Consider the following 14,795-nt stretch of genomic DNA (forward strand, 5'->3'; position numbering starts at 1 on the left):
TGAAGAACCTTAATTTTAAGAAACTACCTGCTGAAGATATTCAAAATAACAAATGAAGCAGTAGGTTACTGAAGTTCTAATCGCACTTGGATTAAATATAACATCAGAAATAGGAGTTGGAGTGGGCCGTACAATCTCTTGAGCCATGTCCATTGTTCTAAAAGATGAATGTTGACCTTAGACCTCAACTCCACATTATAGCAAAGATATATTGTGTAACCTGTGTGTTATCCTTGCAATAGGTGTACATTTATGAAGATAAGGGGGAGTGAAGGAATAATGTATTACAGTCAAACTTTTCATGTCCTGTTGTTAAAAGCTAATTGGCAGTTCTGTGACTTTATAAAAATTATGGTCTTTTGAACCAAGGTTCTATTGAAACAAATGTAGATTTACATTTTTGATTTTATTTTTCACCAGAACTAGTTTCCCAATATTAGACAAGCAGTCCATACATGAAAATATTGGTCAGTGCTATGAGCTGTGGTCATCCATTAGTAGCACTCTCTGTGCTTGTGTCAACAATCCACAAAATGGTATTTAATTTTTGTCTCTTTCAGATGTGCTTGTGACTTTGTCTTTTGATGTATTTTCTTCAGGATTTTTGTATAATGATTAAAGAGAAGCTATGCTTATTTTAACTGTGGCACTACTACCTTTTCATGAAGATTGCCTTACGATTCATCATTCTTCATATTTCTAGTTTCCACTCGATTCAAGCATATTGCCAAAGTGTGGCCATTTCTTGTATGTGTGTAAGGCAGTGATTATTGGCAAGTTTTTGAGGAAAATGAGAACCACATCTGAGCTAACAAGATGTGGATTTCCAGTTGGCAGTTGTTGGATAAAATTCAATAGAAATAACCCTGGTTTACTTTTAACTCTTCTGTAGTTCAGGGATGCTGTAGATAATTGTAACAATAATAATAATCTGCTAACTTAACAGAGATCAGCTTTAAAACTTAAGAACTTTATTGGCACGGTACAGTTATGGCTTATGGTCCATTCACCCAATGAGCCTACAACAGGATGATTTGATTTTATTGAACACTTAGAATGACCTGCTCTTTACATGGTAAGTTCTCACTGCTGTTAACTATTTCATGTTCTCATGAGGACTTGGAGCAAGACCCTGACAAGTACGTTTATAGATAAATCTCCCAAACGATTGCCTGCTGCTAGTTTGAGCTGGTCATGGCAGCAAAGATTAAAATAAAAAAAACACAATTTGAGTTAGTTGCTCTGAAGAATAACAATAAAGTTTTATGATTAGCCTCGAAACCCCTCAGCTAGGTAATAGAAATCAATTCCCACTGCCAGTTGTTATCAAGAAAATTTGTATCATTGGTTGAAGACAGTGCAAGCTTGGCTAAGATGTCTGGTGAATAGCCTGCCATCACTCAGCGTCTAGGTTGACAAAGAATAGCTACATAGAAAAAGCACCAGAGGGCACTCAATACTGGCGAAACTGTAATATTGCATTAGTCATCATCCGTATGGGGGGAGGGAGAAAACTGGCTTAGTAAAAGGAATTTTAATATTGTTGAATTCACTTGTGCTTTGTGCATCTACATTGACTGTTACAGAAGAGAACCAGAGACTGTGTACAGCAGCCTTTCCATTTGCAAAAGACTGCCTGCAGAAATGCATCAGACAAGAAGTAATCCGGCCCATTTGTGCATTTATTGGTCTCGCTGTTGCTAACAACTGTAAGTATTTGGTTGTATAAAATGGTTATTTGTATGTGTATGATGTGATAGTGTGTAAAGAGTAGGAGAGGCCATTTTTCCTCTGTTTCACTCCCACCATCCCCCTCCCCCACTTAAGATTCAGCTTCATAAATTTCTGAGATCAGCTCGTTCATGTAGCCAGGTTTTCAACTGGAAATGCCTAATGAATGGCTGGATGGCCCAGAAAGCTGCTGTCTGAAAGGGCTAAAAGAATGCAAATTCTCAACAGACACTCAGTGTTCTGGCTTCTGTCAAAATCCTTATTGCTATGGGCCTGAAGTGGTTGCTGGCATCTCTTTTCAAATTCTCAAACCTGAAGTAGCTGATCACAGCTTCTGAAGCCACTGTCTGTTTTCATGGGTGACCAAGAGCAGATATTTCGGAAATGCATGCCAAGTACAAATGAATGGAAACTCTGCTCCACTTTGCTGTTCCCCTTTATGTTGACTGCAGGTCTTTTTTCATTATTCCTCTTCCCTTCTCTTCTGTGCTTTTTCACCTCCCTTGTGGGCCTGGGTCTCAATTGTATTTTCTACCCTTAAGTCTTTCATAAGCACAATTTTTCTTGTTTATCTTAATTTATATCTCCTTTTTCATCCAGTGAACTCTGGACTTGTTTGCCCTACCTTTTGCTTTTGAGGGAATATACTTTGATGGTGACCAAACCATTTCTTCTTTGAAGGTGGCCCATTGTTCAGTCAGAGTTTCTTCTGCCAATCTTTCATTGCATTTCATCTGGCCAACTCCATTCCCATCCCATTGAAGTTGGCTCCCTCCTACCCTGGAAAGCCCATTGTCCTTTTCTACTGTCATGCTAAATCTTGCGGTGCAATGATCACTGTCTTCTAAGTGTTCCCCGCTGACAATTGATAAGATCATAAGATGTAAAAGCAGAAATAGGCCATTTGGCCCAGTGCTCCACCACTCAATGAGATCATGACTGATCTGATATAATCCTCAACTCCATTTTCCTGCTGTATTCCACAACTTTTGATTCTCATACTGATTAAAAATCTGTACATCTAAGCTTTGAACATACTTAATGACCCGGCCTCTATAGCTTTCTGTAGTAAAGAATTCCACAGATTCACTACCCTCTGAGAAGAAATTCCTCCTCACATCTGTCTTAAATGGGTGACCGCCTTACTCTGAGATTATGTCCTCTGGTCCTAGTCTCTTCCATTAGGGGAAACAATCTTTTAGCATCTACCCTATCAAGCCCCCAAAGAATCTTATATGCCTCAATAAGGGTGCCTCTCATTCTTCTAAACTGCAGTGAGTACTAGCCCAGCCTACTTCATCACTCTCGTAAGAAAATCCCTCCAAACTCAGGATTAAACTAGTGAACCTTCTCTAGCCTGCCTCCAATGATGTGGAGATGCTGGCGTTGGACTGGGGTAAGCACAGTAAGAAGTCTCACAACACCAGGTTAAAGTCCAACAAATTTATTTGTAGCACAAGCCACAAGCTTTCAGAGCACTGCTCCTTCATCAGGTGAGTGGGAGTTCTGTTCACAAACAGGGCATATAAAGACACAAAACTCAAAATAATGACTGGAATGCAAGAAACTGATCGCATTCAGAAACTGAACACATTCCAACCATTATTTTGTAAATTGAGTTTTTGTCTTTATATGCCCTGTTTGTGAACAGAACTCCCACTCAACTGATGAAGAGCAGCACTCTGAAAGCTTGTGACTTGTGCTACCCAATAAACCTGTAGGATTTTAACCTGGTGTTGCGAGATTTCTTACTGCCTCCAACGCCAGTCTTTCCTTAGACAATGGGGCCAAAACTGTTAACAGTATTCCAGGTGTGGTCTAAGCAGTGCCTTTTAGCATTTTAGCAAGACTTTCCTATTTTTCTACTCCATTCCCTTTGAAATAAAGACCAACATTCCATTTGTCTCCCCAATAACCTGTTGAACTTGCATGCTAACCTTTTGTGATTTATGCACTTGGACCCCCACATCCCCTCTCTGTGTCCTTCTTATCTTCTCCAAACATCTTGTACTTAGGAATATTTAACATCCAGTCCTGTCCTTTCTTAAATTTCATTATCGCCACAACATAATTCCACATCGTAATCTGGGCCTGTAACTCAGCAATATTATTTACTATACACTGTACATTCGCATACATTCAGTATAACTTTGATTTGGACTTCATTACTTTCTTCTTTACTCCAACTCCACCTATTAACTTACAATTCTCTGAGCTACCCCACAGGTTCCCAACCTGCTGAAGTTTAAATCCTCTCCAACAGCACTAGCAAATCTTCCTGCAAGGATGTTGGTCCTGACCTGATTAAGGTGTAACCTTTACAGCTTGTACAGGTCCAACATGGCCCAAAACTGGGCCTAGTGGCTCAGAAATCCAATGTCCTTCTTCCTACACTAATTATCCAGTGACATGTTCATCAGATAAATTTGAAAGTCTGTGTTTCAAAATTACTTTTGGATTTCAACCAAGTTCTCCATATACCCAGGTGACAACAACGCTTGTTCTGCTACCATTAGTCCTGCCCACACAAACACACCTTCTCGTTCCATCTCTCCACCCCAAACACATATTCACGCAAATACCACCCTCTCTTCCCAAATCCCAATCTGCCCGCACACTTTCGCAGCAGCCCCTCTTCCTAACTCCCTTCACACAAACCCACGCACCAACTCCTCTTTCCAAACCCATGTTCTCCACTCACCAGCCTCTTCTCAACCACCTCCCCCAACTCACTCAACAGCTGCTCTTTCTAACACTCAGTCACTCATCTCTCTTCCAAACTCCCTTCCTTCACTCACTCAGCAGTCCCTCTTCCCAACCCCTTCCCCGCTCACTCCCCCACCAGCTCCTCTTCCCAAACCTCACCCATTGACTATCTCAGCAGCCCCTCTTCCCAACTCCCTCCTCTTCCATTCAGTCAGCAGGATTCTTCCCAAACCCCTCACTCACTCACTCACTCACTCACTCACTCACTCACTCACTCACTCACTCACTCACTCACTCACTCACTCACTCAGAGCACCTCTTCTCAGCATCCCAGTAATTAGAAATCTCATAGGAGGGGCGGTGAAAGTGAATTTGGGCCATCTTGAAATATTGGTATAAAACTGCTCTTAATCCACCACTGCTTGTCAGCTTTGCTCAGACAGCTTGTAAAGATAACTAGAATTGAAATGTTATACTGGTGCCATGAAGATTGTGCAGTTGAGGCTGAGTTTAAAGGGGACCTCTCAGAAATGCTGTTTTGCTTTACGGGGCAGAACTTGTGAATAAAAGGTTTCCACATCTAACGTCATGAGACCCTGTCTATAGATCACACAAGTGGTCTCAGTGTGTAATGGGTAGATCCTCAGCAATAAGTTCACTGAGTAGGATTTTGTGATCTCACAAAAGGGGACTTCTGTTGCAGTGCTGCTTCTATCCCAAGAAAGATGATTTTGGTTGTTGAGTAACCATCTCAGCCTCACAACATTGCTCCAGAAGCTCCTGACATTAATGTTTTAAGCCCAAGCATCTTCTGCTTCCTTCCATTGTAAGGTCAGAAATGGGGATGTTTTCCAATGATGCACAGTGCTCAATGCCATTTGCAACCCCTCAGATGCTGAAGCAGTACCTGAACAAAATTCAGGCTTGGACTGATAAGTAGCGAGCAACATTTGCACCACACAAATGCCAGGCAATGATACCTTCACAAGAGAGTATATAACCATCTCCCTTTGATATTTAACAATATTACCATTGCTGAAACCCCCATCAGCAGCATGCTCGGAGTTATCTTTGACCAGAAACTTAATTGGGACTACCATATAAATACTATGATTACAAGAGCATAAGAACATAAGAAATAGGAGCAGGAGTAGGCCATCTAGCCCTTCGAGCCTGCCCCGCCATTCAATAAGATCATGGCCGATCTGAAGTGGATCGGTTCCACTTTCCCGCTTTCTCCCTATAATCCTTAATTCCCCTGTCTATCAAAAACCTATCTACCCATGACTTAAATATATTTAGCGACGTAGTCTCCACCACTTCAACGGGCAGAGAATTCCAGAGATTCACCACCCTTTGAGTGAAGAAGTTCCTCCTCAACTCTGATCTAAACTGCCCCCCCCCTTACCTTAAGGCTGTGTCCTCTAGTCCTGCTATCCTTTCTAAGCGGGAAGAATCTCTCTACCTCTACCCTATCCATCCCCTTCATTATCTCATACATCTCTCTAAGATCCCCCCTCATCCTTCTAAACTCCAACGAGTACAGACCTAGTCTATTTAGTCTCTTCATAGTCCAACCCGCTCATCTCCGGTGTCAGCCTAGTGAACCTCCTCTGCACTCCCTCCAAGGCCAAAATATCCTTGCGCAAGTGCGGCGACCAAAACTGCACACAGTACTCCAGCTGTGGCCTCACCAGTGCCCTGTACAGTTGCAGCAAGACCTCCCTACTTTTATATTCTATCCCCCTGGCTACAAAGGCCAACACTCCATTTGCCTTCTTGATCACCTGCTGCTGTCAGTCCCGGTCAGAGACTGGGAATTCTGCACTGAGTAACTTACCTCCTGACTTTCCAAAGGCTGCCTGTCATTTACAAGGCACAAGTCAGGCATTTAATGGAATAATCTACACTTGGCTGGATGAATGCAGCTCCAACAATACTCAAAAACATTCATCCAGGACAAAGCAGCCCGCTTGATCAATACCCTATCTGCCAACATAAACATTACACCCCCTCCCAAAAACTGGCTCAAAATAGCAACATATAAATGTAGTTCCTTTGACTTGCAACCTCCACCATCTAGAAGTACGAGTTGCCCTTCAAGTCACACACCATCCTATCATGGAACAATGTCACCATTTCTTCACTGTCATTGTGTCAAAATCATTTGTGATGGATAATACATGCTGGCAATTTCAGCAATGCTCATATCCCATGATTGGAAAGAAAGCTCTAATGCAGAGAACAGCAAGTCATCACTAAGAGATACTGATAAGAAAGAGATGCAGTTTATTCTATTAAGAACTTCACAAAATCCCCTTGGAATCCTCTAAAAGAATATGGGTTATGTTGATTGGCCATGCTCAATTATCTCTTGTCAGGGAGATTAGCAGGGTAAATATATGGGGTTATGGGGATAGGGCCTGGGTGGGATTGTTATTGGTGTAGGCTCGATGGGCTGAATGATCTTTTTGCACTATAGGGATTCTATGCTTTATGCTCAGACATTTACCATTGGTTTATTAAGAATGCTCTGTTCTTGACACTGGACATGAAAAGTAGAAAATGTTATTTTGCCCCAAAGCAAACTTGATTGATCTTAATGAGTTTAATGTTCTCTTCCAGAAGCTTAATTATTAAACTATAATTGCATTTATTATTTATCTTATTTTGCCTTCAGCATACGTACAGGACTACTTTTGCAAAGTTGGTGGCCTGGATGCTCTTGCTCAGGTTCTTGTGAAATTGTTGGACGAATCCATAAGACATCATTCCAGAACAAAGCTGGCAGTAGCTGTGATAAAGACACTGGATTCCTGTATTTCAGAAAATCGTGAGTAAATCAGTAGTTTGGGCCCCCCAAGACGTAGAGGCATTCAGGGGTCTAAGGGGAGTGGGCTGCAATGTGGATGATCAGCAGGTATCAACTGACTCTGGTTGGATGAGTGTCTGTATATGAAAGAGAGGGAATGGGATCAAGATAACCTATGAAATCCTGGTGTTACAAGCAGAAATAGACAATTTGGCGTAACCAGCCTGTGAGTGTCTATGTATAACTTCATTGCAGTGTTAATGTAAGCCTACTTGTGACACTAATAAAAAAAATTAAAGTGGCAATTACTCATCTTGTTTGCAAATCCATTCAACACCTTCTCCTTCATCTACCTCACTACCTAGTCTAATTTTGATTTTGTTTCTGCTTCAGCCATTAACCCTGGAATGAATTACAGTTTCAATTTTTTGCATTGTCACAAAAATACCTCTTTAAATGAAAAAAAGATTTTTTAAAATCTTTCAACTGCTTGGAATTTCAGTACTTTAAAAACAAGACAGGAAACTGCTTTGAAGTGTGAGCACAGTAAGAAGTCTCACAGCACCAACTTAAAGTCCAGCAGGTTTATTTGATAGTAAACACCACAAGCTCTCGGGGCTCTGCCCCTTTGTCAGGTAAGTGGAGAGTTTTGGTCACAAACAAAAACTCTGTTACTCAACAGGGTGCACTTACTCTGAGGAGGAAGACGGGACAAAGAGAGAGGGAGAAGAAGGTGGCTGCAAACATCCCCTTAGAGCAAAGGCATAGGCACGGGATGCTCAGGGCCAGCAGGAAAGGCAAGGAGGACATCTGTGCACAAAATATTTAATATGCAGCGGCCAGCGCATACAGGCAGTGATCCAACTACCCTGACATGATCGAGGCCTAGTGCACAGGAGGCTTTGGCTTTCAAATGATGCCATCATGACCTTTGGATCTTTCCAGGGGTTAGAGGGTGATCTTTGCAGAGTATTCCGTCAGCTGCACACAGTTGTGTCAAGCTGGATGGTTGACTGGTGACAAAGCGTATCCTTTGAGAAGGCTGCACAGTGGCAAGGTAGTTAGCACTGCTGCCTCACAGCTCCAGGGACCTGGGTCCAATTCCAGCCATGGGTGATTGTGTAAATTTTGCATGTTTTCCCATGTCTGCATGGGTTTCCTCCAGGTGCTCCGATTTGCCCCCCCCCGGTCCAAAGATGTGCAGAGGAAATGAACATGCTAAATTGTTCCTTAGTATTCCAAGATGTGTTATTGCATGCGAGTGTACCTTTAAGAAAGTTTATTTTTTAAATCATTCAGCTTTCAGCTTCAGCGGTGTCATTGGGGCTTTCAGTTTTGTTTGTGGCTGTCAGGTGATAGGGGTTTTTTCCTTTGGGCTTTCAGTTTTGTTTAGGGGAGTGTGTTGGAAGCAGTTTAGCAGTAAGCTAAGAAGCATGCTCTCTCTCTTCCTGTTCTCTTTGTTTGGTTCTGAAACTATTATAAATTAGCTGAAGGAAGGCTTATTGCCATCCTGCCTTAAAGAAGCAGTGTTTTGGGAAACAGACTCGACTACAACCTCTTCTGAGGTTATTCTCGAGGGATTTTAGCATTCGACCCAGGAGGCTGAATTTCTGTAACAAGTGGGCATTCACCTATGCTGTATTGTGCTTATTTGGAGGGGTTTGTGCATTGGATGTTGGCTTTGGTTGGAACAGGTTGGAGATATATCCTTAAGAGTTATACATTATCGTGGTTGCTGTGTTTCTTGTTTGTAATTGTTAAAAGTTCTTGCTAATTGTCTTGCTATACACGTCAACAATATTCTTAATTAAATGTTTTTGATAAAAGCTCCACGTGAGTCAGCTAAATCACACCTGAAGTGAAACCTCCCATGCTCATCCTAGCCAAATTCAACATAAAACGTTACAGGTCAGGTGAGCTTCGTAGAACACCTTGAAGTATATAACTTGTATCAGTAGGCTAGGGGTAGGATAGAATGGGGTATAGAGCCTGGGTAAGATACTGTCAGAGAGCTGCTGCAGACTCAATGGGCTGAATGGCTTTTCTGCATTGTAAGGATTCTTTGATTCGTTCTATGAAAAGGTGGCTAATGATGCCTCTCAAGTCCCCAAGGACAGGGGAAAGATACAGCTGTTGCCAGGTATCCTCAAGGGCGATGATGGACATGACAATAGGCCTGATGAAGATGAGGTTCCGATGCCTGGACCACTTTGGGGATGTTCTGCAATAGCCGCCAGAGCAAGTTGTCATTTATCATCAATGTGCTGTTCACAATTTTGCTCTCTGTAGGGCAGAACTACTGGACCAGGAGAACACTGAGGCAAGTTCACCAGCCTTAGAGGAAGAATCCAATGAAGGCTCAGGTGGAAAGTCTGGGCAGGCAGCTGACAAGGATGAAGAGGCTGAAACGAGGAACCTTCAGGGAGGCAGGGATGTGGGGCCTTGATTCAACCTTCTATTAGCTAGGCTGGCAAGGCCTACTGTCAGTCTGAGTTCATGGGCACCACCTCCCAATGTGGCATCACTGCCTCAGAAATAAAGTTTAAAGTCCCTAAGATCTCAACAGTCATTGCTGAGGGAAATACCAATACATGGAATACTCATAACTTGTGAACAAGCAGTAATTTATCATAACATTAATATGAAACAAAACAAAAACATGCAGTCAAAATAGTTCAAAACACTAGTGATATGAAAACGAAACATAAGCCTCCAGTGCAAACCCATTCTGTGCTCACTGTATCTTAAGCTTACATTTGTGGGTGCTACATCTATATGTCAACCCCACCCCCACTTTTGCTTACAGCGGCATTAGAGGCAGGTTGATGACTGATGTTCAGTTAGCATCGATGACCTCTGCCATTGGGTAGCCTTTTCCTGGGAGGGTGTGCTCATTGACATGGCTGGACACTCCTCAGTCATCGCAGACTCTAAGAATGGTGCAGTGACTGGCAGCGATGCAGAGGAGCTCCTGCTATCATCCAGGGCACTGTATGAGAAGACTAGCTTAATTCATGCACCTGGACCTCCCTGTCCACCACAGAAGAATGGGCACCCATCTGAGAGACTGGGTGCTGCATCGTTCTTCCATACTGACAGTAATCTCCTGAGGTCAGTGCCTGTGTGAGGGCTCACAGATCTGAGCGCAACTCCAGGAACCTCTCATTCTGTTCCTGAAGCTGCTGTCCTTGAGAGTCATCACTCTCTGAATGGTTGAGGCTGTGCACTTGGAGCTAAGGGTCAGTGCAGTGTTCATGCTTTGCAAAGACTCCTCCAGGACTGAAACCGTTGCACGCTGGTAACATTGCAAAGGGTGGGCACGGTATCCTCTAGCCTTTATACTTGTCAGTGGAGGAAACATAAATCCAGCCCTAAATGTATTCAAAGTTTTTAAAGCACTGTTTTAAGTTTTATATAATTTCAATCTTGTATGTCATACCGATTTGTTCATAAATTATTGCTTTCTAATTAATTAGAGTTTGGCCTATTAATATTGTACAACGTAGGTCAAATCTATTCTGTGAGAGCACAAAGGATTTTCACCTCAGCTAAAGAGAAGGATTGGTTTCTCATTATTTTGACTAGTATACCCTGAAAATTGAAGCACCGTGCAAAAGTTCTGTTCCAAGGTGAACATTTTATTATGATTCTATATTCACATTCTATCCTTTTAATATCAAAACGAAATGCCTTTTTAAAGCGAAAATATTACATCTGACAGGCTTATTTTTGACAGCTCCTGCGGCTTCCTGCTTGTCGGAATACTTAATCGTACCCAAGCTTCTGGCACTGTTGATGCAGAATGGTCTCGACATAAGCAGTAAATTGGGCATTATTCTTGCTATTGGGCACTGCACTGATGGATGTGGTAAGTAACAGAGATTGTGCTAACAAAGCACTTGAACCTTCATATTTGGAATCCGCTTTCATCTAATAATGAGCTCAGTGTATTTCAGCACAAGGCTTAAAGTAAAATGGAACTACAAGCTGAGAATTCTCCATGCTTGTCATAACGTTTGAAATAAAGATCTCCAAGTTGTCCAGCATTTCAAAGATTGGGGACAGAATTCTCCCAAATAACATTCTAGATATTGAATTAGCGGGAAAACTGGAGTAATTCATGCTGGCTTTTCAGGGAAGTTCAGATTAGAATCTCCCACACTCTGTGCACTGCAATTGTCACTAGCGCAAATATCATTATATTTCCGGGGGCAGGACCTATTCCCGCCCAGGAGGCTGAAACCAGCGGGCCTCTGTGCATGCACAGTGGACCTGAACTGTCTGCCTCCATTTGCTGGCCAGCCTGGGACCCCTGCAGTGATGCCCCCACGGCCCAATCATGTCCCGTCTCCCTCTCCCTCACCCCAGACCATTCCCAGGCCAGCCTCAACTGATGTTACAATTATAAGATGTTGTTTTGCTGGAGGAGTCTGGTAATATTGGCTTCCAAACTGGGCAGTACACTTATTCCAAGAGAGAGCCCAGCTTTCAGCCTGTTTTCTGTGCTGTAAACTTTCTTGTAACCTCTCTGTAATAGCTGGCTGGTTATACTTAACCCATTGTGTATTTCCAAGCAGTTTTGTGGTTGCCATTGTTTCATGTCCAGTGCTTTGCATTTTATTGTCTCTTCCTTGGACAGTGACGGGTTTTGACGGGTCTTTGAGTTATAGAAAATGTTTCCCTGTGAGTGATTTGTTTGTTTTCACCTTCATCTTGGAAGATCACCTTGCATTTTTAAGTAGCTTGTTCTGTCTCAATTTAAATTTGAAAATTTTCAGTTTGTCAAAATTTTCAAATTTAAAGGGGCATATATAGCCTTGTGGAACCCAACATCCACCTCTACTTCTTTATTACTAGATTGGGGCAATGATTTCACTTACTCCTATGTTTTCCTACAAGGAAAACATAGTTGTCTATGATTTTCCTGTTAATCTCCACCCCAGTAGAAAACTTTTTTGATGAACAGGAACACCAAACCATTTCCCCCATTCCTTAATGTTCTGAAGCATGTCCACTGTGGGCAGAGGCCCATTGGTTTCAGCCTCCTGGGCAGGAATAGGTCCTGCCCCCTGAAATATAATAATATTCTGTCAGCCCAATAGCAGATAGCCCTCGGCACTAGTTAGAGAATAGTTAGAGAACCTAGGAACATGTTTACTTCTGCTATCCATTAGGACACTGGGATAAGTCCCACAGTCACTTGAAACCACCCAGTTGCTACCTAAGTGGCAATATACTATGTATGTGCAGTTTGAAGAGAAGAAATTACTTTGGATTCCATAGGAAATCAAGGAAAAGACGAGGAGGAGCCACATTCTTCAGCCATCAAAAGAGAAAATGCTGGAAAATCTCAGCAGGTATAGCAGCATCTGTAAGGAGAGAGAAGAGCTGACATTTCGACTTTGAACCTTTGTCAAAGCTTTGACCTCCTGAGATTTTCCAGCATTTTCTCTTTTGGTTTCAGATTCCAGCATCCCCAGTAATTTGCTTTTAGCCACATTCTTCTGAGCTACATAAAATACTTTAAAAACATATAGTATATTCCACCGAAGAGAACAGTGTTGACTAATTTAGAAATCACAAGATTAAGTCATACTGAATACAATGGAGAACCTAGTTTGTGGATATGAACAAAGAAGAAAGAACAAAGAAAATTACAGCACAGGAACAGTCCCTTCAGCCGTCCAAGCCTGCATCGACCATGCTTGTAACCTTTCAAACGCGCTTAATATGTTATTACTTATTGCTGAATACTTTACCAATTTCAAATATAGAAGTTAGAAGAATCCCTGTTCCTGCTCAGCTAAAAGAACATTGCGATTTTGAATAGTTTATTATATGGTTGCCTGGTAACATACAACAGTTGTGTCTGGTCAACTTCATCTGGTACTTCTTTACAAATTCCCCTCAGACCGTGCTGGGCCAACACACAGATGAGCAGGAAACTAAATGATGTTTACACCTCTGTAAAGCACACGTACTCTATTCAAAAGCAGTTTCCCCACCCAAAGCAACTTAGAACTGCCTTTGAGATATTTTCTGATTTGTGCTTTACAACTACATCAGAAGATTGAAAATGAGAAGTTTTCTCAAATTCCAGCGTAATTATCAGGTTTCAAAGGCTTCTAGCAATCTTATAAATCAGCCTGTGGAATGCTTTCACAGTAATGCACATGTAAACTGACCAATTCTGATAATGTGTTTATTTTGTTACAGATAGCAGAGAGACAGGCAAACTGTACTTCTTTCCTCTCATCAACTGTTCATAAACAGAGGATATTCTGAATTATGTTGTAATTTCCAGTGGCAATTTTTTCCTAAATCCTTAGCTATGTGAAGAAATCTACTACTAACCCGTAGCAAACTTGTGTTATGAACAACTCAGAAAGTTACTTCCTTTCACACCCACGCACATGGGGTGGAGGGGGAGTTGGGGGGTGGGCGGGGTGGAGGGGGGAATGGCAGCAGGTGAGAATGGAAGAAGAGTTTTACAATAATGGATAGTAACAGGGCAAAACCACAGAAATTAATATCAGTTCTCATGATGTCCAGAGTCCAAGAAGTCAAAGTCCAGAGGGTGTTGCCTTCGTGGCTTGGTTCAGTCCCAGTGAGTTTCTGGTTGCAGGTGACAGCACAAAAACCCTTGAAACAAATGGTGTTGCCACATGCTTTTTGTGCTTAGACTGGTTGGCAGGCATGATCAGATATTTTTAAAATAAAGCATGTTTCATGGGACAGGATTTACTTCCCCCATATGATGTGTTTTGTGGAGGCACCCCACCATTGGCCAATGGCGTGATCTTCCGGTCCTGCTATCCCAAAGATGTGCTCTTAGGCTGATTGGTGTACCAAATTGACACTATTCTCCCCTGAATCTGGCTACATTAGGGGTTCCACTCACATACACACAGGACAGGGTAGGTGTAGGAAGATGCGGCGGCGCGGGCTCGTTGGGCCAAAGGGCCTGTTTCCCGTGCTGGGTTGTTCTTTGTTCTTTGTTCTTTGCTACTGTCAGTAGGTTTTACTGTTGTTGTATCCTCCGTCATTGGAGAACCTGCAGCGGAAGGTCGCTGCCGGTGGTCTGGCTGTAAAATGTCACCAATGGTGATGAGATATGGTAACTGACTACGGGCTGCTAGAGTCCTTTGCAGTTCATGTTAAAACAGCAGACTGCCTGCGAGGCCGAAGATTTATAGTTAAAACTATTGAAAAAAAACAGAGGCTTGGGTCATGTGGCATAACCTGTTAATGGTTAATTGCAGCTTAACAAGCAGTTTCTGTGCTTCTGGCCATTGTTCTCTCAATATTTTCCTTTTGAAGTGGACCTGGACAGTCGCAGATATGAGAGTCTGTTAACAGATCTGTTAGCAAGGCATGATGAGTTTCGATTTCTCTTTTTTACAATAGTCCTGATTGGGAAGCCAGTTCATCTGCACTTCCTCTGCTTTCATTGATTACAAGGTGTCTGCATAGAGATTCCATTGACTGAGAGGGGAATTATTTTGTGCTTGCAACTCATGTTGGTAGCTTCCAGAACTAAAGGCCG

At 42.3% G+C, this 14,795-nt stretch overlaps 1 protein-coding gene across 1 annotated transcript in view; it reads left to right on the top strand.

The window, feature by feature from the left end:
- Nucleotides 1–14,795, top strand: part of terb1 (telomere repeat binding bouquet formation protein 1) — a 116,879-nt gene that overhangs the window by 9,004 nt on the left and 93,080 nt on the right. Inside the window, exons 6-9 of the mRNA XM_080186592.1 lie at nucleotides 421–536; nucleotides 1,587–1,709; nucleotides 7,118–7,270; nucleotides 10,986–11,117. Of these exons, the coding sequence (XP_080042718.1) occupies nucleotides 421–536; nucleotides 1,587–1,709; nucleotides 7,118–7,270; nucleotides 10,986–11,117 (524 nt within the window). The remainder of the gene's footprint in view (nucleotides 1–420; nucleotides 537–1,586; nucleotides 1,710–7,117; nucleotides 7,271–10,985; nucleotides 11,118–14,795) is intronic.

This window comes from Carcharhinus amblyrhynchos, chromosome 4 (genome assembly GCF_965287045.1).
Source record: "Carcharhinus amblyrhynchos chromosome 4, sCarAmb.v2.hapA, whole genome shotgun sequence".
In the NCBI taxonomy this organism is placed as follows: Eukaryota; Metazoa; Chordata; class Chondrichthyes; order Carcharhiniformes; family Carcharhinidae; genus Carcharhinus; species Carcharhinus amblyrhynchos.